We start from the raw sequence: 25,548 nt of genomic DNA on the forward strand, positions 1-25,548 counted from the left end.
TGTCTCCTCAGTGTTGGATGTTGATCTCCATGAGTTCATTCATCCTCATTTTTCACAGTCTTCTGCTAGGCATTGCTCCTACTGGCTAGTTTCCTACTCCACACTGATGAGGGGCAATACCCCGAAACAGCTGTCTGTGGATGGACACCATGTTTTGGCATAGGTGGTTTCCTTCATTGGAGACTGCCCTTCCCGTGGTTGTTCCTTCCCGGGGAAAGACCTGGCTAGTCATTGCTTGCGTTGAGAAACATGTGATGGTGTCTCCGCGGCTAGTTTTGCATGTTTTTCATAATCCTGGTCAGTGTCAAGTATAGCATGGCACTACCACAGGGTGCACAAGTAGGTTACCCAGACCAAAGTGAATGATAAAGTAACTTGGCACTCAACTGAATAATCCTTTATAAATGAAGTTTTACTTTTTATGCAGTCTTAGAAGAGACGTTTCGGCCTTCGTCAGTCTGCCGACTGCTATCACAATATAATAATGAGATATAGAACAAAGAGTTGTATGGACTCCTGCTTTGAAGATATAGTGCAGATTTATGTTATATTCTCCAGCTGTCTCTAGAACGTACTGAGCTAGTAAATAAAAAAAAAAAATTATATTATAGATACTGGGTATGGAGTCCGTCTCCCTGAAGTAATGAGACTGTGTGCCTGTTGGTGCTGATTCTATGTAGCACTGGAGAAAAAAAGGCCCATATGAAGCATATATGTGTAGAGTTAGGGCACGCCGGGCTAGACGCAGTTTCCGCTGCTCGTCTGGTCGCCCCGTGGAGTGTAACCCGCAGGTATAGATGGAATCAATATATATAATATATTTTTTTTATTTACCAGCACAGTACGTTCTAGAGACAGCTGGAGAATATAATATAAATCTGCACTATATCTTCAAAGCAGGAGTCCATACAACTCTTTGTTCTATATCTCGTTATTATATTGTGATAGCAGTCGGCAGACTGACGAAGGCCGGTTGTAGGCCGAAACGTCTCTAAGACTGCATAAAAAATAAAACTTCATTTATAAAGGATTATTCAGTTGAGTGCCAAGTTACTTTATCATAATCCTGGTCAGTGTCAAACATTCATTTCATTTCTTTCTCCAAACTTGATCTTTTTTGGAGAACAGTGGTTATCACCTTGCAATCCTGGCACACACACCATTGTTATTCAGTGTCCTCAATAGTGCGTGAACATTAACATTATCTAATGTGAACGAGACCTTTAGTCGCTTAGAAGATACCTTGGGTTCCTTTGTGGCTTCGCAGACTATTATACGCCTTACTCTTGAAGTGATCTTTGTTTGGCGACCATTCCTAAAGAGTAATGATGGTTTTGAATATCCTCTATCAATCCACAGTTAGGCAGATTGTGTAAATATGGAGTTCCCATTCTTTAGAAATGAATTTGTAACCTTTTCCAACCTGATGAGCATCACTAATTCTTCTTCTGTGCCATGGTACACTTCTCACTAAAAGAATGTGAAGATCAGGCTTTGATACATCCCTGTTCTTTAAATAAAAGAGGTCGCTCACTCACAGCTGATTGTCAGCCTATTGATTGAAAACGCCTTCAAATTATCTGCTAATTTTAAAGGTTCACATATTGTTGTCGTTCAAATGTGATATTGGATCATTCTTTCCCAATAAAAATAGAGAAAGTCTAATTTTTTTCCCCTAAATTGCATGATTTCTCTATTTACTTTTAGAACTAATGTGAAAATCTGATGTAGTTTTAGTTCAATTTTATGCCAATAAATGGAAAATTCTGATTGACTCATAAACTTTCAACAAAGACTGCATGTTCATGAGGAATATTGGAAGAGATGTATGGGTAGTATACATAGTAATTATTTGATATTAGTTTTTTATTTTATTTTTTGCCAGATTTTTGTGCAAGACACAAGATGGCCGAATTTTACTTTCACTGGATTGTTGACAGACGTTTGTCGCCTTGCTGTATGGTGGCTCCTGGCAGAGTTGATGATTCACCTCATGTATATGCATGCCATGTACAGCAGCTATGACATTCTGGAAGATGTCTCCTACTGGACCCTCGGTGGGTATTGAAATGGGGTAACTTTTTTACGTGATCTGTAGGGTCCACAGGGATCGTATTTATCACCTATCCTGTGCCAATAGATGAGAAATGTCCTTTGTAGGAAGGCCCCTTTATTTCTTCCACCATAAGTGTTTGCGTTTAGTTTTTTTGGCAAAAAAATGCCAAAGTTTATGCCTATTTATAATCTGTTCTAGACTTTTTTGTTGTTTCTCGTTTGACAATGGGGTGTGGCTTAGAGTATAAAAAGGATGATTCTTATGTGCAACAACATGCGCTAAAAATTGGTCTGAAATTACACAAAAAAGCCCAAATTTTATATTTGCGCTGTCTCAATAAGGCTGGTTTCACATTTGCATTAAAGGCCGCAGCGTCGGCCTGCGCAAGGCCGCCGCTAAGCCCCGCCCCCTGCGGCGCCTCCGCCGGTAGCTCCGCCTCCGGGCAAATGACGCGTCATGCGTCCCCTATCCTTATCACTGAGGACGCAGGCCGTGCGCAGTATGCGTTTTGGCGGCGCCTGCGTCCTTTTGATGGTGCGCCGAGCACAACCAAATTGCAACAGGTTGCGTTTGGCACTGGTCGGCGCACCGTCAAAAGGACGCATGTGCCGCCAAAACGCATACTGCGCACAGCCTGCAGCCTCAGTGATAAAGATAGGGGACACATGCAGTGTCATGCGTCCTTAGGCGGAGCTACCGGCGGAGGCGCGGCAGGGGGTGGGGCTTAGCGGCGGCCGTGCGCAGGCCGACGCTGCGGCCTTTAACGCAAATGTGAAACCGGCCTAATAGTGGAAAGGATTAGTAAATCTTCCGAGTGTGTTTTCTTTCTGTCAGCTATTTATTGGTATAGTGAAGAGTAGTGCTGCCAAGAAGTGCTGCAGCAGCACCATAAGGTTGTTGGGCGCCTACTCTTGGCTCCTTCCATGTTTGTAGATGTCAGGTCCCAATAGACGGCATGACGCCAGAATGTCATAGCACTACCGGTACTTTTGTCAGTGTTCTAGGGGTGGCAGCCGGGAAAGTCATATACCTTTTGGCAACGCTGTCCGTTCCGAAAAAGTAGAGTTTACACCAGCAGAGTACCGTATATTGCCACAAGGGTAATATCTTGGACCTGATGATATGTGTACTTACGATGCAACAAAATCATATTATGAAAGCTGTATAATCCTAAAATTAGCATTTTTAAAGGGTTGACTGTCACCCCCAAAAAGCAAATGGAAACTACATAAACATTGCAGTAAGGGAATGACACCTACAGCGCCTTGCGAAAGTATTCGGCCCCCTGGAACTTTTCAATCTTTTCCCACATATCATGCTACAAACATAAAGATACCAAATGTAAATTTTTGGTGACGAATCAACAACAAGTGGGACACAATTGTGAAGTTGAACGAAATTTAATATTGCACGCCCCACCTTTCAGTTTTTGACTTTCCACAAAAATTTAAAATAACCAATAAATTTCGTTCAACTTTACAATTGTGTTCCACTTGTTGTTGATTCGTCACCAAAAATTTACATTTGGCATCTTTATGTTTGAAGCATGATATGTGGGAAAAGATTGAAAAGTTCCAGGGGGCCGAATACTTTCGCAAGGCACTGCATAAAAATCCTTACTAGTAGAATTAATCTACTTCTGTTTCATATGCAGATGAGGGTGCTTTGGCCTGGTCAAGGACTAAACTGTTAAATTTCTCTATTCGGCAAAGTCCTCTTAAATTAATAACGAAAAAGCCGCTGATTATTTCATCTTGGGAAAGTAATGTGTCTGCACTGATGAGTTACACGAATCCTCAATCAAGAGCCATTGGCTGAAGAGCGAGAAGAACCGGCCTGACATTTCTAGCAGAAATCTGCAGCATTGATTAATGCTGTGAATTACCCAAGTAAAACGCTGGCGAGGAGATGAATCGCTGGCATTTCATATCCCAGTAATTAATGTTTTAGCCTTTCTGGGTGAAATTGGATTACATTAAGGAATTCCTTAGGGTTTGGCTCTTTAAGAAAGTTGTAAACTCTAAGCAATAGTTTGTATAAGATTGTGAGTTCTTTCTTTTTACAGAACGTCAGTGTTTCCATGCTGTATCATCCAAATATCTTGTTCACAGAGGAAGAGAACAGGTATTCTAGTGCCCCCTATTGGAGGTTGCAATCCTGGAAGTCAGTATTGACCCCATAAAGAACGTTGCTACATGACTCAGGATTTACAGCCAAGCCAGAATTTTCTGCAAAAGGAAAATATATCCTTTTGCAGAAAGCTGTTTCAGGGTTCTTAACATTCATCATCACAATGCAGGAGACTGGTTGATTGAGTGATAGACCTTCGGAGGAGGGTCTATGGAGTAAAGTTTCTCCTCAAGCAGAGTGCACAGCTAATGCAGGGAGACTTATTCGACTTACAAGGTAGAAAAATAGCTTCTTCACCGAGGAAGAGAACAGGATCTCTAGCGCCATCCATGCTCCTATTTTGCAATGATGAGGAGCAAGAGCCCTGAAACAGCTGTCTGTAATTTGAGGTCTTTTTCTTTTAAAAAGGATTCTGGGTTGGCTTTATATCCTAAGAGATGTGGCAAGGCTGTTTAAAGTGTCAATATTGACTACTAGGTGTCAAGAGACTGTGTTTTCTTTCTCTTTGAGCCACATGGACAGTAGCAGCAAAAGACTGACTCAGTCCTTATATGTTTGTATAGAAAATATACTTGGCATGCTCTAATGTAGGCAAAGGTCATTAGGTAGTAAGGAGGGGAGGAGGTGAGCTGTGACATTACCTATTGTGAATGGTGGATCCTGTTTTATCTACTGTATATAGAAGTGTTATCAGTCATTGTAAGGAGGGGAGGAGGTGAGCTGTGACATCACCTATTGTGAATGGTGGATCCTGTGTTATCTACTGTATATAGAAGTGTTATCAGTAGAGTTGAGCGACTTTGGTCGGATCGGGTTTCGTGAAACCCGACTGAAACAAAATTTGTTTCACATGAAACTGGTCCAATTAGGACAAAAAAAAGTCGGAGTTTCGTCCGAAACCCGACCCCAATGCAAGTCAATTGGGAATAAAAGTCGGCATTAAGTGGATGAATGTCATCGGCTCAATACCAACTTTTATTTCCCATTGACTTGCATTGGGGTCAGGTTTCGGACGAAACTCCGACTTTTTTTGCCCTAGTCGGACCAGTTTCATCTGAAACAAATTTTGTTTCAGTCGGGTTTCACGAAACCCGATCCGACCAAAGTCGCTCAACTCTAGTTATCAGTCATTATACAGGAGAGGGAGGTGAGCTGTAACATCGCCTATGGTGAATGGTGGATCCTGTATTACCAACTGTATATAGAGGTGTTATCACTCATTATAAGAAGGGGAGAAGGTGAGCTGTGACATCACTTTTACAATGTAGTTTTGTCCCTTGGTGTCCGAATGATTAAAGCCAATTGCAACCTTTTAATTTTAGTTCACATCATGTACAAGGGACCTGAAAATTCTACATTAGAGTTATTATAGGGTTTGCAAACCTGGTCTGTTAGGTAACTGAGCATAGGAAACGGATTCCTACTTTTTAATAAGCGGAAATCCTTCTTGTGGGATTGGTGTCCAAGTGAATGTTATTGGTGTGTTCTTCTCTACCATGTTCTGAATCTATGTACAGTTCTCTTAATGGGACACAACTTAATCGGGTTCTGTGGCTTTATAATATTTAGTAATAAATCACTTGACCACAAAATCTTAATTTTCTTCATTAATTATAAGATTTGGTCCCTAATCAAATGACGCAATGGATTTTGTGTATTACAAACCCTGTCTATGGATTCATACAGCAGCTCAGATCTTGGGGTCTTGTGCTGTAGTCGCCGACTATGAGACATACTGGCCCGTAAAGCTGCCTCTATGGATGAGCTGATTTTAGATGTGAAATCTCACTTCAGGATTGAGTTTGTTAAAGGGGTTGACAAGTTTAGACAACCCATTTTAATACACCCTTATTGGGGAATTCTGATTTAAGAGAGAGAGGGGTCCTCTGTCTAGGATCTTTAGCTTTGGGTCAAAATGGAGAGTAGTTACCAAGAGTGTCACTCGCTCTGTAGGACCGGCCCTGATCTCTATTACACGGACAACCCATTAATGTGAATGGGCTGTGTGTAATATAAAGCCAGATCTCACCAACTACAACAGTGCTCCTATTGAAGTGAATGGGAACCGAGCCATTACATAGCGTTCGGAGCTGTGCTAGTCCTATACATTACAGACCTGATACATCAAGACCGGTGTTGCTGACATCTGTCGTGATGATGAGATGTGCTGCAGACACACGCTCCTTACTCGTGAAGAGGCTTGTGCCGTACGAGGAGGCGTTCAACTGAGTGTGTCCCGCCACAAATCCTTCTCCAGTCCACGCTTGGGTTCGATTTGTGGCATAACCAATGCTGCCACTCGCCATGAATTTGACAAGCGGCGGTTGACACGTCCCCATCCTGCCCCAACTCTGCTCACTTTGTTGGAACTGGGCAAAAATGGAACCCCAAAAGTTGCATAATTTTAGTGCAGCGGCCCAGAGGTGAGTTTAAGTTTCATCATTTTACTAGACGTAAACATGCGGATTAAGAAGGGGGGTTATCCGAGTTTTGGACAACCCCTTTAATGTGACACTTAGTAAATTTTGACCCAATCATACCTTCTGAAGGAAAATAAAAAAAGCGAGAGATATTTTATTTTTCGCTGGAGAATACTTCTCTCGGCTGTTTTGCATTTCTTATCCATGAGATGGCAGCAGCCAGTTATATATACCCCATTGTATAGTTCTGCTTCGGTGGATTTATTGTATCGGTCGGCTCTGCATTTTCAGAGCGTAAAAAATGTGCAGCGGATGCAGCCAGAATATTCCTTCTGTGATCCAAGTGTGTGTAAGAAAAGATTTACTTCTGGCCGCCTGAAAGCCTTCACTTCCAGAGAATATTAGAAGGGTCGTGTTGTCAGAAAGGCTTTAGCTTGTATGCAGTAAATGGCGCGTGCGATCGTTACTTTTTCTATACTGTAATTCAGTCTAGAAATCCTGTTTCTTGGCAGAAATATGTAATTTGTTTTCTTATTACCCGGTGTAAATGCCGCTGTTCTCCGGAATCCGGCGTTGTTTTTCTTTTATTTCTGTGATTCTCCATTCCCGAGATATGGCCCCTCTTCCTGTATATAAAACTAGTCCTTTTTTATCCAACTGGGCGTGGTCCTCATGAAAACACCCTCTTGGCTATAAAGACTAGATTTCCATACTGTGAAGAAGAGGCCGTATCTCAGGAACGGAGTGGCGCAGGAACAAAAGAAAAACATCGCCGGATTCAGGAGAACGGCAGCATTTACACCAGGTACAAAATTTATGATTACAGGTCCTGTTTAAAGGGATTTTCTCCTTAAAGGCAACTATTTTAAAGGGGTGGTCCAACAGCACAAAATATGTTATATTGCACTAGATCGATTTTTGATCAGATGTTTTGTTGATTTACCGATTTCAGTGTCCCTCTCTTGGATCTGGAAGGTTCACTCTAATGTCGGTTCCAACATGGAAAGGGAGCTGCCTCCCTAATCCTACTGCCTAGCCCCGCCTGATGGCACCAGAGCCTTCCTATGTGGCCTTTGTGCCCTCTCGGACGCTAGGGTTTGAGCTTGACTCTGCAACCTATGTAGCACAAACTTTGTTCTGTAGCCTGCACAGTTTGTGTCCGGTTGCGCCCCCCGCTGGTATTTCGGGCTTCTAAGGCTGTGTTCACATCTTGTTTTAGGCTTTAGCCGAGGTATATATTTGGAGTATTCCCCAACAATGGCCATAGTCCCCCCATATCCCCAACATGTCCTTATGGCTCAGAATGGGCCAGCTATATACTATTATCTAGTTTACTGCACTTTCCTATACAGAGGGGCATAGTAAATAAAAGCATACTAATGCTATGTATATACATGATCGCTAAAGGTTATGTTTCCCTACAGCTTTAATATCAGCGCAGCCTTCTCCTGTGTGCCGAAATTGTGAAAACATTTTCGGTTTCCATTTTCATCTCCACTGCCAGACCGACCATTAAGCCCTGTAAAATCCAACTTCATACAATGGGAATAGACAACATTAAACGGTTAAATAATAATCCTCGCTGCAGGATGACCTGTGGCCACAACGCTGGAAATAAAGTTTGCCCTAAAATTTTATTATATTTTGCAGATTCCTTTAAACTTGAGAGTTCCGAATATTTTATCAGCTGCATGAATGAGCAGAATGTTGATAAAGTGGGAGATTAATACAAGTAACAGAACATTCAGTAGATCAGGTCAGTGTACCGCCGCAGTTTAGCCTACGTTCCCACCATCAGTTTTTGGTGAGTTTTTTTTGCGCTACCTATTTTGGAAATAAGAGCAAATAACCAATAAATATGCAACATTAAAAAGTCACCAGAAGCTCATCGTGGGAGCATAAGCCAACAAGGTGAGTGGTGATTGCATGGGCTAATGCAGTCAAATTGTTGTATCCATACTTAAGGGGGCACTAAGGTTTTGTTCACACCTAGTGTTTTTTTTCTGCTTTTTTTCCTCCGTTTTTTTTTTCATTAAAACATAGTTTTTATAATAGCAGCCAAAAAAAAAAAAACAGGCCCTGTGATGCATTTTTAGGACAAAGGGGGGAGGCTCCTGCTGCAGCCCAATGTCTTAGGCTGCTTTCACATGTCCTGGTGATTCGTGTAGAAGAACAACAAGTACTTGGGAGATCCGTGGTCCATGTCAGTGTGCCATCCATATGTGACATCCGTGTATCCTTTTGCTGCCAGTGTGCCACACCCGCGCGGCGTCCATGTGAGACGTACCGGCACCTGGATAGAAGTATAGTTCGGTACAGTTCGCGCTGATCCTAGGCGCCGGCTGCTGAAGGCGGCTCTCATCATTGTATCTAAAATTCTCACGTTGCTAGCGGTGATCTCATTGAGATCACCGCAGTTCATCGGGCCACTCACAATGAACTGCCCTTGGGAACCTCCGCTTCAGTGACCAGATTTGGCGCATCTTTATGGGGTGGCTGAGTGATAATGTTGGAAGCCTGGAAGAAGTGGCGATATCCGTGGCCCCTTCCCAGGCTTTTAATATCAGTCCACAGCTGTCTGTTTAGCCTTTGCTGGTTTCATTTTATAGGGGAACCCTACGTCATTTTTTTTCTAGGGTCCTCCGTAAACTCACCAGTAAAGGCTAAGCAAACAGCTGTGAGCTATCAAAGCAACCTGGGCTTCCATAACCCCTCAGCAGTGCCACAGGTGGATCTCCTCCATGCCACGCCGCATTCATGCAGTAATTGATGCAAAAGGAGCCCCGACCAAGTATTGAGTGCATTTACTGAATATACATTTCGGTAGGCCCACATTTCAGATTTTAAAGTCATTTTTCAAGCTGGTGTTATAAAGTATTCTAATTTACTGAGATAATGACTTTTGGGTTTTTATTGGCTGTAAGCCATAATCATCAACATTAACAGAAATGAACACGTGCAATACATCACTCTGTGTAATGACTCTATATAATATAGGAGTTTCACTTATTGTATTGAGCAACGTACCAAGGGGCATATAGACTACTGGTGAGAGCGAAGCCAAAGGGACGTCAGCTGCTCGGTACATGGACCAAAAGTATCCATCAGTTCAATCAAGGATCATATGAAAGTCACTGTCTGCCAAGAACAGGATCCTTTCAAGACAGGGCATGACGGTTAGACAGATATAATCTATACATTGTTTAGAAAACCCATTCTATGTACGCTTATAGGGTTATTACTTGGGTGGGGTCTTCTGTGTAAAATCCACAACTCTTGGACAAAGTGGTGATTGATTTGAAGAGCATCAATCGTTCTGAGGACTTGTCCTGTCCGGGATTACTCTGTCAGTCTTTGATAAGAATGGGCTCTGTGTAATGCTTCATTTCACCAGTGGTGGTGCTGCAGGGAAATTGAACACTTTTTTAAAAAGTGAAAACACAGCAGATGTGGAGTGCAGAAATACCCAGGTGGACAACCCTGTGTAAACCTAATGATCAAAGTATTCAGTGATCAACCAAATAGCCAAAAATCAAACCATACCCCTTTACTGCGCTGCGAGAATGGTATGCCTATATTGTCCATGGCGAATGTCCAGATTTTTTATTTTTAAACCAGTCTCAGCAAATTTGCAGTGTCGTTATCTTAAAAGAGGAGGGAGTTACATGAATTAAACTGTATTCCAGATCAAACTCTCCAATGCAAGTCAATGGGTCCCATGGAAAAAAGACAGCTATTACATGTATGTCCTCTATGTGCCCACCATGTTTTACTGTTTGATGGGTAGGAGAAGTTGAGAAATTTTTCACACTGACACATGGACTCAAATGGGCTCAGCACACTGAAAAAAAAAAACACGGAGGTGTTTTCAGCAGTGAGAAAAAAAATGATACTTGAAATTAAAAGTATAATTTTTTTAGGGGGGGAAGGGGTGGAGGAAGCAATATCCCCTACAGGGTTATTATCACTGGTGTGTCACATCTTGATTAGACTCGTGGAGGATCTGGGATGAGAAGGTCACAATGTTTAATAGATTGCAGGTCCTCTTTAGGATCTGTTTGTTGTTTACCCTGAATTTGAGTGGATTTACTTTCATTCGGTGCTGAAAGGGTAAAGGACCCTTTTGTCACGCCTTGCTCACCTGTCTCGGGGGTACCTGCTGCCGATTCTCAGTCTGTGGAGTTCTCCAGGGTATGGCAGGAGACCAAAACCGATCTCGAGAAAGCACGGGACAGAATGAAATTACACGCTGACAAGAGGCGCCTGGACGTTCCTCCATTTCTCCCTGGTGACAAGGTGTGGCTCTCCACCAAATACGTCCGCCTTAAGGTACCATCTTACAAACTGGGTCCCCGTTACATTGGTCCTTTTGAGGTCCTCAGGCGGATTAATGATGTTGCTTACAAATTGAAGCTGCCTCCTTCACTCCGTATTCCCAATTACTTCCATGTGTCTCTCCTAAAACCTGTGGTTCTTAACCGATTTCATCCTTCTCCAGGCCGCACACCCCAGCCTGTTGGCTTGGGGGATGAGTTTGAGGTGAATGACATTTTGGCCAATGAAGAAGGTAAGAGGGAGAACCATGTTCCTGGCCGATTGGAAGGGTTTTGGCCCCGAGGAGAGGTCATGGGAACCCAGGGAGAATATCCACGCACCCCTGATTTTGTCTAAGTTCCTCTCCAGTTTTAGAAAGAGGGGGCGTAAAGGGGGGGGTACTGTCACGCCGTGCTCACCTGGGGGCGGGACCTCGGTCCCGACGTCATCTCTTCCGGAGCTGCGGTCACTCCGGGGGTCCCGTAGGGTGCGCACGCGCAGCTCTCGTCCCCGGGCCTCCTCCTACATGTCACGTTTGCGCTTGCGCGCTCCTGTCAGTGCTGTATAGGGCTCGGTCCTCTCTATGGTAATGGAGGACCTGACCCGGAACCTGTAGTGGTCATGTGCTTTCTGGCTAGGTCCTGACCTGGAACCAGTAGTAGTCATGTGCTATATCAGACGACCTCCCCCTAGGGGAGGTGCCTGATTATTGTTGTGCTTCCTGGCTTGGTCTGCCTTGTCCCTGCCTGGCTGTGCGCTGTACTCAGGTCCTCTGCCTTGCACTCTGTTGTGCCTCTCGGCACACGCTCTGAATCTGCGCTCTGCTTTGTACTTGGTTGTGCCTCCTGGCACACGCTCTATCCCTGTGTTCTGTCTCGTACTCGGTTGTGCCTCCTGGCACATGCTCTGACACTGTACTCTGTCTCATACTCGGTTGTGCCTCCTGGCACACGCTCTTACCCTGTACTCTGTCTTATACTCAGTCGTGCCTCCTAGGCACACACTCTGATTCCGTGCTCTGTCTTATACTCAGTTGTGCCTCCGGGCACACACTCTGATCCTGTACTCAGTCTCTTCCTCTGTTACACCTCCTGGCACACCTGCTGCCTGACTCAGTGCTCTGACGTGCTCCTTGCACGCTTCCTGCTTCACTCACACCCGGACGAACGAAGTCTCTGTATACCACGTGTTCCCGTGTCCACACTTTACACGTTCCTGCAGACACTCTCACCCACTCGTGTCTCCTGTGAGCCGGCCGCCTGGTTCCAGCAGTCGTGGTGCCTCACCCCCTGGGGCTTGCCCCTGACACTCCCTGTATAGGGGGTGGTCTTCACTAGGTCAGCTCGCCCTGGGAGGGTTGGTGTCACGACCCAGAGGGTCCACTCCAGGAGTCGTCATAGTATAATCAGGCCATGGACCCCGCTGGTGCCACCACCTCCATCCAAAAGGAACTGGTGTTCCTACGGGAGAGTCAGACCAGGATTATGGTCCTTTTGAAATCCATGGAGTCTCGTTTGTCGGCCATACAATCTGTTTCTGCCCAGTCCTCGGTCCTGCACCCGATGCCGCGCCTCGGCAAGCCACCCCGATATAGCGGGGACCCTAAGTTTTGTCGAGGATTTCTGAACCAATGCCGGTTACATTTTGAGCTTTTGCCGCAGCACTATCCCACTGAGCGCGCCCAAATTGCCTTTATTGTTTCACACTTAGAGGGGGAGACATTAGCATGGGTGAACCCCCTCTGGGAGCGCAATGACCCACTCGTCTCTCAGCTTTCCACCTTTTTGGACACCTTCCGCAAGGTGTTCGACGAGCCGGGTCGGCTGGCCTCTATCACCGAGTCCCTCTTTAACCTTCATCAGGGTACGCTACCGGTAGGACAGTATGCCATCCGTTTTCGTACCTTGGCCTCCGAACTCGGTTGGAACAACGAGGCTCTCGTAGGGATCTTTTGGCGTGGCCTGTCCAGTCGGATCAAAGACGTACTGGCAGGTCGGGATACTCCCACCTCTTTAGAGGATCTGATCTCACTGGCGACACGCATCGACCTGCGGTTTCAGGAACGTGCCCGTGAATTAGCCAGAGAGAGGAGCTCCTCTCACCTCCTCCGTTCCTGCTCCAAGAAGCCGGGAAACTTCTCCGCCTAGGGTTGATAGGAGAGGCCTCCCTAGGTGTACGTGATTCCTCTCCCCCCCTGCTCGTGTCCATATTATTGAATCTCGGTGCCAAGCGTTATTCTGAGGAGGCTTTCCTGGATTCTGGCGCGGAGGGGAATTTTATCACACTCGAGGCGGTTAAAAATACCGGATTCCTGTCAGATCCCTGGAGACTCCTCGGTCGATTGTTTCAGTCAATGGTACGTCCGTGCTGGAGTCCGTTACCCAGGCCACCGAAGAGATCGAGCTGCAGATCGGAGCCCTGCACCTGGAGAAGATCTCCTTCCTCGTCTTGTCCACCATGTCTCACGCACTTCTTCTAGGCCTCCCTTGGCTACGGACTCATGAACCAACCCTGGACTGGCGGTCGGGCGAGATACTCCGGTGGGGACCGTTCTGTCAGGAGAAGTGCCTGTTGCCCGTCCGTCTGATGAACTCTGCCGGTCCATCCCCGGCACCTACAGGTCTGCCGTCGGCTTACTGGTCCTTAGCAGATGTCTTCGACAAGAAGGAGGCCGAGACTCTGCCCCCCCATCGGCCATATGACTGTCCGATTGACCTCATTCCTGGTTCTACGCCACCCAGGGGTAGGATATACCCACTATCCCCTGCTGAGACCCAAGCTATGTCTGACTATATCCAGGAGAACCTTGCTAGAGGTTTCATCCGTAAGTCCTCCTCGCCCGCGGGAGCGGGATTTTTCTTTGTAAAAAAGAAGGACGGCTCCCTCCGTCCTTGCATAGACTACCGAGGCCTGAACAATATCACGGTCAAGAACAAGTACCCATTGCCATTGATCCCGGAGCTCTTTGACCGACTTAGAGGAGCTCGAATTTTCACCAAACTGGATCTTCGTGGGGCCTACAACTTGATCCGCATTCGTTCCGGGGATGAGTGGAAGACCGCCTTTAACACCAGAGACGGTCACTACGAGTACTTGGTCATGCCCTTCGGCCTCTGCAATGCCCCAGCGGTTTTCCAGGAGTTCGTGAATGACGTCTTCCGGGATATGCTGTACTCCTGCGTGGTAGTCTATCTGGATGACATCCTCGTTTTTTCTCCAGACCTCTCCGCCCACAGAAAAAACGTGCGTCAAGTCCTCCAGCGCCTGAGGGAGAACCGCCTTTATGCCAAGCTCGAGAAATGTGCCTTCGAGCAAACGTCCCTGCCATTCTTGGGGTACATTATCTCAGAATCAGGTCTATGCATGGATCCGGCAAAAGTGTCCGCCGTCCTCGATTGGCCACGGCCCCATGGGGTGAAGGCAATCCAACGCTTCCTTGGTTTTGCGAACTACTACCGACAGTTCGTTCCTCATTTTTCCTCGTTGGTTCGCCCCATCTCGTCCCTTATCTGCAAGGGAGCTAACCCAAAGGCTTGGCCCTCTGAGGCTGAAGAGGCCTTCCAGTCGTTGAAACAAGCCTTCGCCGCTGCTCCGGCGCTTCACCGACCTGTGGTTAGTAGACCTTTCACTCTCGAGATAGACGCATCCTCTACTGGGGCTGGCGCAGTCCTTCTGCAGAAATCCTCTTCTGGACGTTTTGTCACCTGTGGCTTCTTTTCTAAAGTATTTTCCTCCACTGAGCAGAACTACTCCATTCGCGACAAAGAGCTATTGGCCATTAAGTTGGCCTTGGAGGAGTGGAGGTACTTACTGGAGGGTGCCATACATCCATTCAAGATCTTCACAGACCATAAGAACCTGGCGTACATCCAGTCCGCACAGAGGCTCAATCCTCGGCAAGCCAGGTGGTCCCTATTCTTCGCCCGCTTTGACTTTGAGCTACATTTTCGGCCCGGCGATAAGAACGTTAGAGCGGATGCGTTGTCAAGATCATTCCTGTCGTCTGATGCAGAGGAAGAACCCTCTCATATCATTGATTTATCCAAAGTAATTACTGTGGCTCCTGTCAAGTTAACCACGTTACCTCCGGGAAGAACCTTTGTGGCTGAGAATAACCGAAAACGAGTGCTAAATTGGGGACATTCGTCCAAGATTGCCGGCCACGTTGGTGTCAAAAAGACTTTGGACTTAATCTCTCGCCATTATTGGTGGCCTTCACTCTCCCAGGATGTTAAAGACTTTGTAGCATCTTGCCCGTCCTGTGCCCAGAACAAGATACCCAGACAACCACCCTCCGGTCTTCTGTTCCCGCTTCCCATTCCGTCGGCTCCATGGCAGCACATAGCCATGGATTTCATTACTGATCTGCCTTGTTCTTCCGGTTGTACTGTGGTCTTGGTGGTTGTAGACCGATTTTCAAAGATGGCTCACTTCATTCCTCTTCCCGGACTACCCTCGGCTCCTGACTTGGCGAAGATCTTCATTTCCCATATCTTCAGGATTCACGGCTTCCCCCAGCACATCGTGTCGGATAGAGGGGTCCAATTCACCTCCCGGTTCTGGAGAGCTCTATGCGGACCCATGAAAGTGTCATTGGATTTCTCTTCCGCCTATCACCCCCAAACCAATGGGCAGGTGGAACGTACCAACCAGATCCTTACATCCTATCTCCGGCATTTTTCTAATGCTCATCAGAATGACTGGGTCGGTCTACTTCCTTGGGCTGAGTTCGCCTACAATAATCACTCCAGTGAATCATCTACCAAGTCTCCTTTCTTCATCGTCTTTGGACAGCATCTCAATGTGCCTCTACCGGTACTTCCTGTCTCGGGGGTACCTGCTGCCGATTCTCAGTCTGTGGAGTTCTCCAGGGTATGGCAGGAGACCAAAACCGCTCTCGAGAAAGCACGGGACAGAATGAAATTACACGCTGACAAGAGGCGCCTGGACGTTCCTCCATTTCTCCCTGGTGACAAGGTGTGGCTCTCCACCAAATACGTCCGCCTTAAGGTACCATCTTACAAACTGGGTCCCCGTTACATTGGTCCTTTTGAGGTCCTCAGGTGGATTAATGATGTTGCTTACAAATTGAAGCTGCCTCCTTCACTCCGTATTCCCAATTCCTTCCATGTGTCTCTCCTAAAACCTGTGGTTCTTAACCGATTTCATCCTTTTCCAGGCCGCACACCCCAGCCTGTTGGCTTGGGGGATGAGTTTGAGGTGAATGACATTTTGGCCATGAAGAAGGTAAGAGGGAGAACCATGTTCCTGGTCGATTGGAAGAGTTTTGGCCCCGAGGAGAGGTCATGGGAACCCAGGGAGAATATCCACGCACCCCTGATTTTGTCTAAGTTCCTCTCCAGTTTTAGAAAGAGGGGGCGTAAAGGGGGGGTACTGTCACGCCGTGCTCACCTGGGGGCGGGACCTCGGTCCCGACGTCATCTCTTCCGGAGCTGCGGTCACTCCGGGGGTCCCGTAGGGTGCGCACGCGCAGCTCTCGTCCCCGGGCCTCCTCCTACATGTCACGTTTGCGCTTGCGCGCTCCTGTCAGTGCTGTATAGGGCTCGGTCCTCTCTATGGTAATGGAGGACCTGACCCGGAACCTGTAGTGGTCATGTGCTTTCTGGCTAGGTCCTGACCTGGAACCAGTAGTAGTCATGTGCTATATCAGACGACCTCCCCCTAGGGGAGGTGCCTGATTATTGTTGTGCTTCCTGGCTTGGTCTGCCTTGTCCCTGCCTGGCTGTGCGCTGTACTCAGCTCCTCTGCCTTGCACTCTGTTGTGCCTCTCGGCACACGCTCTGAATCTGCGCTCTGCTTTGTACTTGGTTGTGCCTCCTGGCACACGCTCTGACCCTGTGTTCTGTCTTGTACTCGGTTGTGCCTCCTGGCACATGCTCTGACACTGTACTCTGTCTCATACTCGGTTGTGCCTCCTGGCACACGCTCTTACCCTGTACTCTGTCTTATACTCAGTCGTGCCTCCTAGGCACACACTCTGATTCCGTGCTCTGTCTTATACTCAGTTGTGCCTCCGGGCACACACTCTGATCCTGTACTCAGTCTCTTCCTCTGTTACACCTCCTGGCACACCTGCTGCCTGACTCAGTGCTCTGACGTGCTCCTTGCACGCTTCCTGCTTCACTCACACCCGGACGAACGAAGTCTCTGTATACCACGTGTTCCCGTGTCCACACTTTACACGTTCCTGCAGACACTCTCACCCACTCGTGTCTCCTGTGAGCCGGCCGCCTGGTTCCAGCAGTCGTGGTGCCTCACCCCCTGGGGCTTGCCCCTGACACTCCCTGTATAGGGGGTGGTCTTCACTAGGTCAGCTCGCCCTGGGAGGGTTGGTGTCACGACCCAGAGGGTCCACTCCAGGAGTCGTCATACCTTTCTCTTCTGGCTGTGAACTTGTAGCTTGAGTCCTCAGTTGTGACCACTCCCTTCCACTATATAAACCCACTGCTAGCTTCATTCCTTGCCGGTTATAGATCTTCTATACTGACCTCTTTGAAGGAGCTTTTCTCTGGATAAGCTGAGGTGTTTGTTCCTGTTGCAGTAGTGAAGCTTCCTTTTGGGGAAGCGGAGGCATGCTATTTGTTTGTTTTCCCACTGTTTGTCGTACATCCCTCATGTTGTATTATTGTATTAGTGTGACTAGTGTCACTGGCTTATAAGTTAAGGGACAGCGAGGGCTTAAGGGCCTGTCACACTAAGCGATATCACTAGCAATATCGCTATAACGTCACTGGTTTTTGTGACATAGCAGCGATATTGCTAGCGATATCGCTATGTCTGATACTTACCTCCGACCGGCTCTCCTGCTCATTATCGCTGATCACGCGAGAACGTCCTGGACTGTTTCTCGTCGTCAGCTTCCTGCTGGGCTTCCTGTGGCGCCGACGAGCGACGTGTGGACGCGGGCGGGAGGACGTCAGGATCGCCTCGTCTGACAGGTAAGTAGCGACCCCCGACCACTGCGATGTCGCTGGTGAGATCTGCCTGTGTGGCAGCTCACTAGCGACCACTTAGCAATGTACCAGCGATCCTGACCGCATCATATCTCTGGTCGGCATCGCTGATGCATCGCTAAGTGTGACACTACCTTAAGGCACATGATTGCACATGGGGGAAGGACCCGCCTAGGGACGATAGGGAGAGCAGGGATCTGACTCTGGTTTATGTTAGGAGGTGATCCCGCTCCCTTCCCCCTATCACCAGGGATTCCTTGTACATCTTCCCCCTCGCTCCCGGAGTAACAGTTATCCTTAGATTATACTATCAATTTAGCCGTACAGACTCCCTTTCAAATCCGCATTTCAAGTCAATTTCTGCGCTGACAAATTCTGAAGCATTTAGCTGAAAATTTTTGATTTAGGATGGATGTCCCCCATACTCATCCGGTGGTCAGTGTAACTATCACATTTAGCTAAATTTAATATGTATGGGGGACCTTTTTGGGGGCAGGCTCTTCATTTGATGGGTTTTGATGTTGCCCAGCCATCCAAGCTTGGCAACGTACTTCGAAAGTCTGGACCGTGAACCCGGCCTGAAATGTGCTGCGGTTATACTGATTCTTCAGGAGGTATCTTCAAAAAGATCCAAAGCCTAAACTCCACTTTCTATAGGTGAGCACGTCCCATAGAAATGTGCACAGCGCCAGTCGGTGGTCTTCTTTCCTCTTCTTCCTCTTCCGTCTTACGGCCTGCAGTCTCACAGACACAGAAAGGGAGTGAAGCTGCAGCCATCATTTCCTTTCTATAACCTTACTACATATGGTACTTCCAGACAAATCTTTGGGAGATCGAGGAGGTTTCTGAATATTCACATAAAGTGTGCAGGCAGACAAAGGGAATTAAGGGAAGAAGTTGCTATTTTCCCCCCAATAATCATAATATGCAGAGTTCGCAGCAAACGGTATTATGTCCTCGTAGTTGATGACGTCGCTGACGGAGACTACTGTAAGGAGCCATTTTTGCGGTATCATTATGTATCCTGAATATCGATCTATATGGTAATGAACTACAGTCGTCTATTTGTGATTATTTTTTTTCCTCCTATCCTGCCTCATTATGATGAGAACATAATAAAATGTTCGGCATCTGATACGCTGCGAGACGCACAGATCGGCCAACCTAATGGCATTTTACAGGTAGCTCCGCGCACATTGTGGCTGCCGAAGACAAATATTAGCTGGGAAGGCGGATGATTGCTTCCATAATGCCGCGTTAGCGACTCGCTCGGAAGTCACAGTCTCGCACTATATTGTTGGGGTTTGTAAAGTCATGGCTGCTTAGAATGTTATTTTCCATCCCTTGAAATGAGCCTCATTGTGGCGCGTGGCATGGATGGAAAAGTGTAATTTCCCTTGAGAAAGAACCACCGGCGCCTATTGTCAATCTGCGTGTGTGGCGGCCATGCGTGTGTTCTATCAAAACCGTAACATATATCCGTTCCGGTATCCAAGTCAAACTCATGTCCTCTTTTTTTTTTTTTTTTTTTTTTTTTTTTTTTCCTGAACTCTTGTGATCTATGAATCTTTTGGAATAAATTTGTGAATTTTCTTAGCGTGAGTGTCCTTACATTTACAGCATATTCCAGATACATTTATTAGTGAGCTTCTTTATAAATTTGGAGTGTCTTGGCCAGCTTCTGTTCAGTTGTAAGTTTTAGTAAACTCATCGGCACTTTACTGCGCCACTGTCCATTCTCACTTTATTCCACCCACTTTTCTAAATTCTTTTGAAAAGTGTCAAGTAGGAAAAAAAATTGCATCTTTATTTGGGGATTTGTCTTTATTTCTGTTCAAAAAAATTGCATGTAATTGCTTCCAAACCCCTGTTCTTCCCCAGTTTATTTAGCTGCATTGATAACAGAATGTACTAATTTGGAGTACCGATGATGGCAGTGAAAGGGTCAGCTCAGTACCTGTCTACCCACAGAGCTGGTGAGACATAGGTGCCGACCTGTTCACTGCCATCGCCTATACTCTATTTTCAGACACGTGTTTCTGGGTGTTTGCACCTCATCAGTGCAAAGCAAGATGTCAGATTTTGGCTGGGTGAGACGCTGTTGACAGGTGCTCTAAGGGGAAACATTTCTCTTTATGGAAAGTGCCAAGCCAGCTTAAAGGTACAATGGGAAAAATAACAAAGATAAATTATAAAATTCTGAAAATTCTGTATTAAGATCAGGCATCTGAGGTTGAAAGACTGAAGACGTGTCATGCACCATGTCCTATTCCTTTATATTGTATGTGGTCTTTGTTTTGCCTTCTAGGTGGTCTCGCTTTGGCACAAGTTCTGTTTTTTTATGTCAAGTATTTGGTCCTCTACGGCTTTCCGGCGCTTATTGTACAGTTGGATGGCATGAGCGCCCCAGCATTGCCGCGCTGTGTCAGCACTATGTACAGCTTCACTGGTATTTGGAGGTCAGTGTCTTTTGTCATTCTCCTTTTTCTTCAGTGTATTACATAATCTTTGTACAGGAGGTGAAGTAAAAGCCTCGTCTGCTGAGCTGGCAATCTTATTGTCGTAACGGGAGGTCATTGGGGCGATTGTTGTTGTCTCAGCACTTTCTAATGTCAGCGTCTGCCAACAGTGTTACAACTTCTCTGAAAGTTTTTCGATGTTTGGTAATTTCTAACCAAGTTTAAGTAAAATTGTGAAAATTAGAATTTTTCCTAAATTTATGGCTCATACAGTGGGTTCGGAAAGTATTCAGACCCCTTTAAATACTTATGATCATGTGATATTTCATTTTTTCTTTTCTAATAAATTTGCAAAAATTTAAAAATTTCTGTTTTTTTTCAGTCAAGATGGGGGTGCAGAGTGTACATTAATGCGAAAAAAAAAAAAAAGGACTTTTTCTGAATTTACCAAATGGCTGCAGTGAAACAAAGAGTGAAAAATATAAAGTGGTCTGAATACTTTCCGAACCCACCCTACATGGATGCAATAAATTTTCCACTTTTCATCACGACAACAAGAGGCGGTCTAAAACTACAGTTTTTTTTATTAGACACTGCTTTAGGGACTGTACTTTTTTCTTTCGAGAGTTTTTTTTTTTTTAAGAGTTTTTTTCTTGAAGTGTTTTTTGTAGTCTATTGATTTGGACGGTGCTTAGTTCGGAGCATTTTCCATCAGAAGTGCATTAAAAAAAGTGAAATGCGCTTCCTTTTCTTCAACCATGCCCTTTTCAAAACCCTAAGAGGGGGACGAAAAGAGTAAAAAATAAATAAATAAAAATAAAAAAAATAAAACTTGACCATATGAAGAGCAAAGTGGTTTTATGTTAGGAACAGTTTTTCAAGTTTTTTTGAGCAATTTTTCTGCATGAAACTAACTGGCATAGCATGTGAAGTAAGAAGTAAAAGAAAGACACCAGAAGGGAGACATTCTCTGGTCACTCTCACTCTGTGAGAATGACCGAATGAAGGCTCAACCTGTTTCCAATGATTAACCAGTGACTGTAAATCATTCACTTTTCCTGCTCCCATTCCTTGCGTTAATCTTGCTGCATCCTCACCTACTTATGTTTTGGTCTAAGAACTAAACCACAGTAATGAGAATGTCCTAAGGTCATTCTCATTATTGTGATTCCAGATTGGCACGGCTTATACAAATATCAGATGCATCTTTTCGTATTTATGCTCTTAGCTCAATATATCCTGAAATTTTTGGAGCCAAATACTCCGCTTTGAAAAAAAACAAACCGTGAAATCACCATATTCTGTCTGGGAGATATTTATTCTATTTGTGTCTTTTTGCGTCCAAATGCCTTGTTTGTATTGAGAGAAATAGGTCATCCTTAACCAGCGGTAAGGACTTTATTAGCCATGAGCGAATGTGCTGGTATAAGGTGTTATCTCAGCATGCTCGGATGCTAACTGAGTAACTTTGGCGTGCTCGAAAAATATGTTCGAGTCACCGCGGCTGCATATCTCGTGGCTTTTCAACAATTGCAACACCTGCAAGGATTACCTGTTTGTTAGGCGATCCCTGCATGTGTACCGGCAGTCGAACAGTCGCGAGACATGCAGCCATAGGGGCACGAACATATTATTCGAGCACGCAGAAGACGCTCGGTTAGCACCCGAGCATGCTCGGATAACACCTTATCCGAGCACGTTCGCTCGTCACTAATCTTTTGCATAAGCCTTCACTATGATAATTTTCTCCTAGTTTCTACATCTTTATAGCTTTGCTATCAATATCCTTTTACTACTGAATCTGGCAGTACAGCTGATTAGGTCCTTGCACAATGTCAGGAAAATATGAATTATTTCCTATTGTCCTATGTACCCATACAGAGCTTCCTGCGGCCCCACTTCCATTTGGTTCGTGTATTGTAACACTAAGCTTCACATGCAGCCACACGGCTGCAAACCTCCCTTTCTTTTTCCCTCTGTGAAATGCTTCTCGCTCTCCTTAGGAATGTCCACTCGCCCCCTCTCTTCAGTTAAACAATCTTTGTGTACTGAGAGAGCATGGTCTGCCAGCTCTAGCAAGTAATGTAGTTTCCCGCTGGAACTTTTAGTTCTCATCCCAACCTAATCGAAATCAAATTTAATAACTCCCGTTAAACCTAGAAACATGAAAATTGATTTCCAGGATCAGGGTGCATGGCAACGTTTTGAGGCCATCAGAAACCTTGGAAATGAGTTTCTGTCCCCAGTAACACTCAGACCTGCCATATTTGCCCCTATCGTCGCCCTGTGAGCTTTCCAGCCAAAGATATGGAAGACAGGAGTTTTTTAATAATTTTGCAAAAGGGGCGTACGCCCTCTAACCCAGCCCTCCAGTGAGGTCAGCAAGGGAGGAGTCCCTAGTTTGTGGGCAAAGCATAAAACTGAAAAGCACATTTGGGGAGGTGTCAGATGCCAGAGAGTCAGCTAGACAACAGGCTGTACTGCTGATCCATTCCTTTGGGACGTTTCTCCTCCCCTTTATCGACACGTCATACCTGTGACTGAGAGTAAGTTCCTTATGGTAATCCCTTTTATTTCTACTGTCTGTACATATTGTATTTTGTCTCCCTTTTGTAATATCTTTTGTATTTTTGTAAACTGCCAATATTTTCCTGAGTAATCTTATAAATGTACTAGTTTTGTTCGTTTTGCTCTATGATCGAACCAACACTTATTCCACGCAAAATCCCGCTATTTTGGGTTGGTTCCTGACCCAATATAGGCTTTGGTATCAAACGAGGGACTGGTGGCAGCATATCGTCCTGGTGGTATTGAGGAACCCTGGCAGTGACGGATCGGAGGTTTATGTGTGTATTCCCGGCCTGGGACTGGTGATTCACATACCGCCCTCATTGCCGAGTGCCCGATAGCCAGTATGTGACTAAGCAGCCTTTCCGGCGACTAATTATCCTAGGTGCAGTTCCCTAACTGAACTGAGGGTAAGGGGGTCCCGGAGAGCTGCAAGCTCTCAACTGGAACTGAGACTAAAAGTCGGGGTTATCCTGACACACAACAATAAAAATGATACCTGTCTTGTAGTAATCCGATGTGCCAGCGCTGAGAAACCAAGCTAAATGCATAGTAGCCTGGAAGTGCATTGGGGGTGTGTCAGTGCACTCGGCGTACACACATGCCCCAATGCACTTCAAAACTAACCTTGCTTTGAAGCTTGATTTCTCAGCGCTGGCACATCGGATTAATACGAAACAGGTGTCATTTTTAAAGAAATACTAGGACCTACACAGCCATAATGCTATAAAATCACCTTCCTGAGCGATCCCTTTAACTGCAGCGATTCCAGCTGGTTTACTTTGACCTTTCCTGAGCGTATCCTGCAGTTCCTTGGACATTATCGATTAAAAATTGTAGCTGACACATTATTTCGCACACCATGACCCCGTCCGCCTTTCAGTAGGTTTTGTCTTTCATCCTTGGAAATGAAAACCAGAGAGTCCAGAGAGGAAAATCCAGGAGTGCGCGCGGATATATGTGACTTCTGATCTCTCACCCAGGATATTTACAAGTACATTTCCTATATTAGAATTCAAAGTCACTTTGATTATGAGAAGTCATTAGTCTCCAAACTCTCCAGCTGCTTTGTACTAATAGATGGAGACGGTTATTGCTTCCTGACCTTCATTGGCATTGGAGCCTCAAATCACACGCTTCCAATTAAGTACATGGTGCAACGTGGCGTTCTACCTATGGGGAGACGAGAGGTGATGTTTGGGTGAGAGGGTTGTGCCTTGTTGATAAAGACATTGACAGATAACATATTGTGCATGTTCTCAGTCCTTGTTGTCTTTCATGGGTTATCATGAGCATGCATAATAATCCCGTACGCTGCAGGATCTGCATACAGAATAGCACTGTCATATAGCTGCAACACGGCTTGCGGAGCTGTAGAAGAAGCAGTCACCACGGGAATACCTGCTGTTAGTTCAATAACAAGCTAGATAAATATCTAAAAATCAGCACTGATTAATTGTATCATTTATAGAAGACATGTCCTATATGTTTCCTGACACAGATCTCCAAATCCCCTGCAGCAACCACCTGGGGTAGCTCATGAGCTTGCTGCAATCATTCAGTATGCAGTGTGCTCAGAAGCTCCATCTAATGGTTCAAGCCGACTGACAGCATTTTAATATTTAAAGGGAATCAGTCAGCAGGTTTTTTTTGCTATGAAATCTGAGATTCAGCGGCAGAGACCTTGATTCCAGTGATGTGTTATTTACTAGACTATGTGTTTTTATTTCAATGAAGTCAGTTTTATCATCAGGCGATTATCACTACAAGACTAGATGTCTCCTGGTCCAATCCTGCACTCACCACTGATTAGCAGCTTTGTCATCGTACAGTTTAGACCAATCAGTGATGTGGGCGGAGATATACAGGGCTCAACATTCCGAGCTCTGCTAAATCTGCAGCAGAGAAAATAGCGACTCTTATCACAACTGCTGCAGCCAGTAATGTAAGTGATACATTGCAGGAATCAGGGCTTGTACCCCTACATCTTGCTGCCATCCGATTATAAAACAAAAACTTGCTGATAGAGTCCCTCTGAAGGGTAATTGTACTTTCAAGCCACTTTTCAGAATAAACTGTCCTGTGTGTATACATGAATTATAAAATCATATCTGGCCATTATATGACTTAAAACCTGCCTTTTCACTAGCTTTTCCCTCTGCAGGCTCTATCTCTAGTTTGCAACCCACTCTGAGCTGGTGGGGAGGAGACAAGCTGCAGTGATCTCTGCCTAATAGCACACAGTGAGGGAATCCTGCTCTCAATTAATTCTTTTTAGCCCACAGACAAGCAACAGCATCATGGAAACTATTATACAGCAGAGCTGAGCTGACTGTAAGGGAATCAGCTCTGGGGTGAGGTAAATGACTTGTTAGAAAGCTCACCTCGATTGTTAGCTTTTTCCCTCTGCCTGTTTCATCTCCCTGCTCCTTCTTCCTAGAGTATAATAGGGATGTTTTTCAGAGTGTGGATGATAAGATAAGGGGGCAGGGGGAAGGAATGAAGTGTCTGATAAGTTAGTAAAGAAGGGGAAGTAAGCTGATGTCTATGATGAGATGTTTTGAAAACTTTCTTATATTAGCCTGTACTATTGAGTTATGCAACATTTGTTGAAAGAACAGTTCAAT

General features: G+C 45.5%; 1 protein-coding gene across 5 annotated transcripts in view; it reads left to right on the forward strand.

The window, feature by feature from the left end:
• The window catches only part of HHAT (hedgehog acyltransferase), a 355,681-nt gene that overhangs the window by 62,121 nt on the left and 268,012 nt on the right, over window positions 1–25,548 (forward strand). For all 5 annotated transcript variants that reach the window (XM_073553400.1, XM_073553397.1, XM_073553399.1 and 2 more), the window contains exons 7-8: window positions 1,886–2,057; window positions 20,203–20,353. In XM_073553400.1, coding sequence (XP_073409501.1) covers window positions 1,886–2,057; window positions 20,203–20,353 — 323 coding nt within the window. The remainder of the gene's footprint in view (window positions 1–1,885; window positions 2,058–20,202; window positions 20,354–25,548) is intronic.

This window comes from Dendrobates tinctorius, unplaced genomic scaffold, assembly GCF_039654945.1.
Source record: "Dendrobates tinctorius isolate UK_male_01 unplaced genomic scaffold, ASM3965494v1 ptg000201l, whole genome shotgun sequence".
Classification (NCBI taxonomy): Eukaryota; Metazoa; Chordata; class Amphibia; order Anura; family Dendrobatidae; genus Dendrobates; species Dendrobates tinctorius.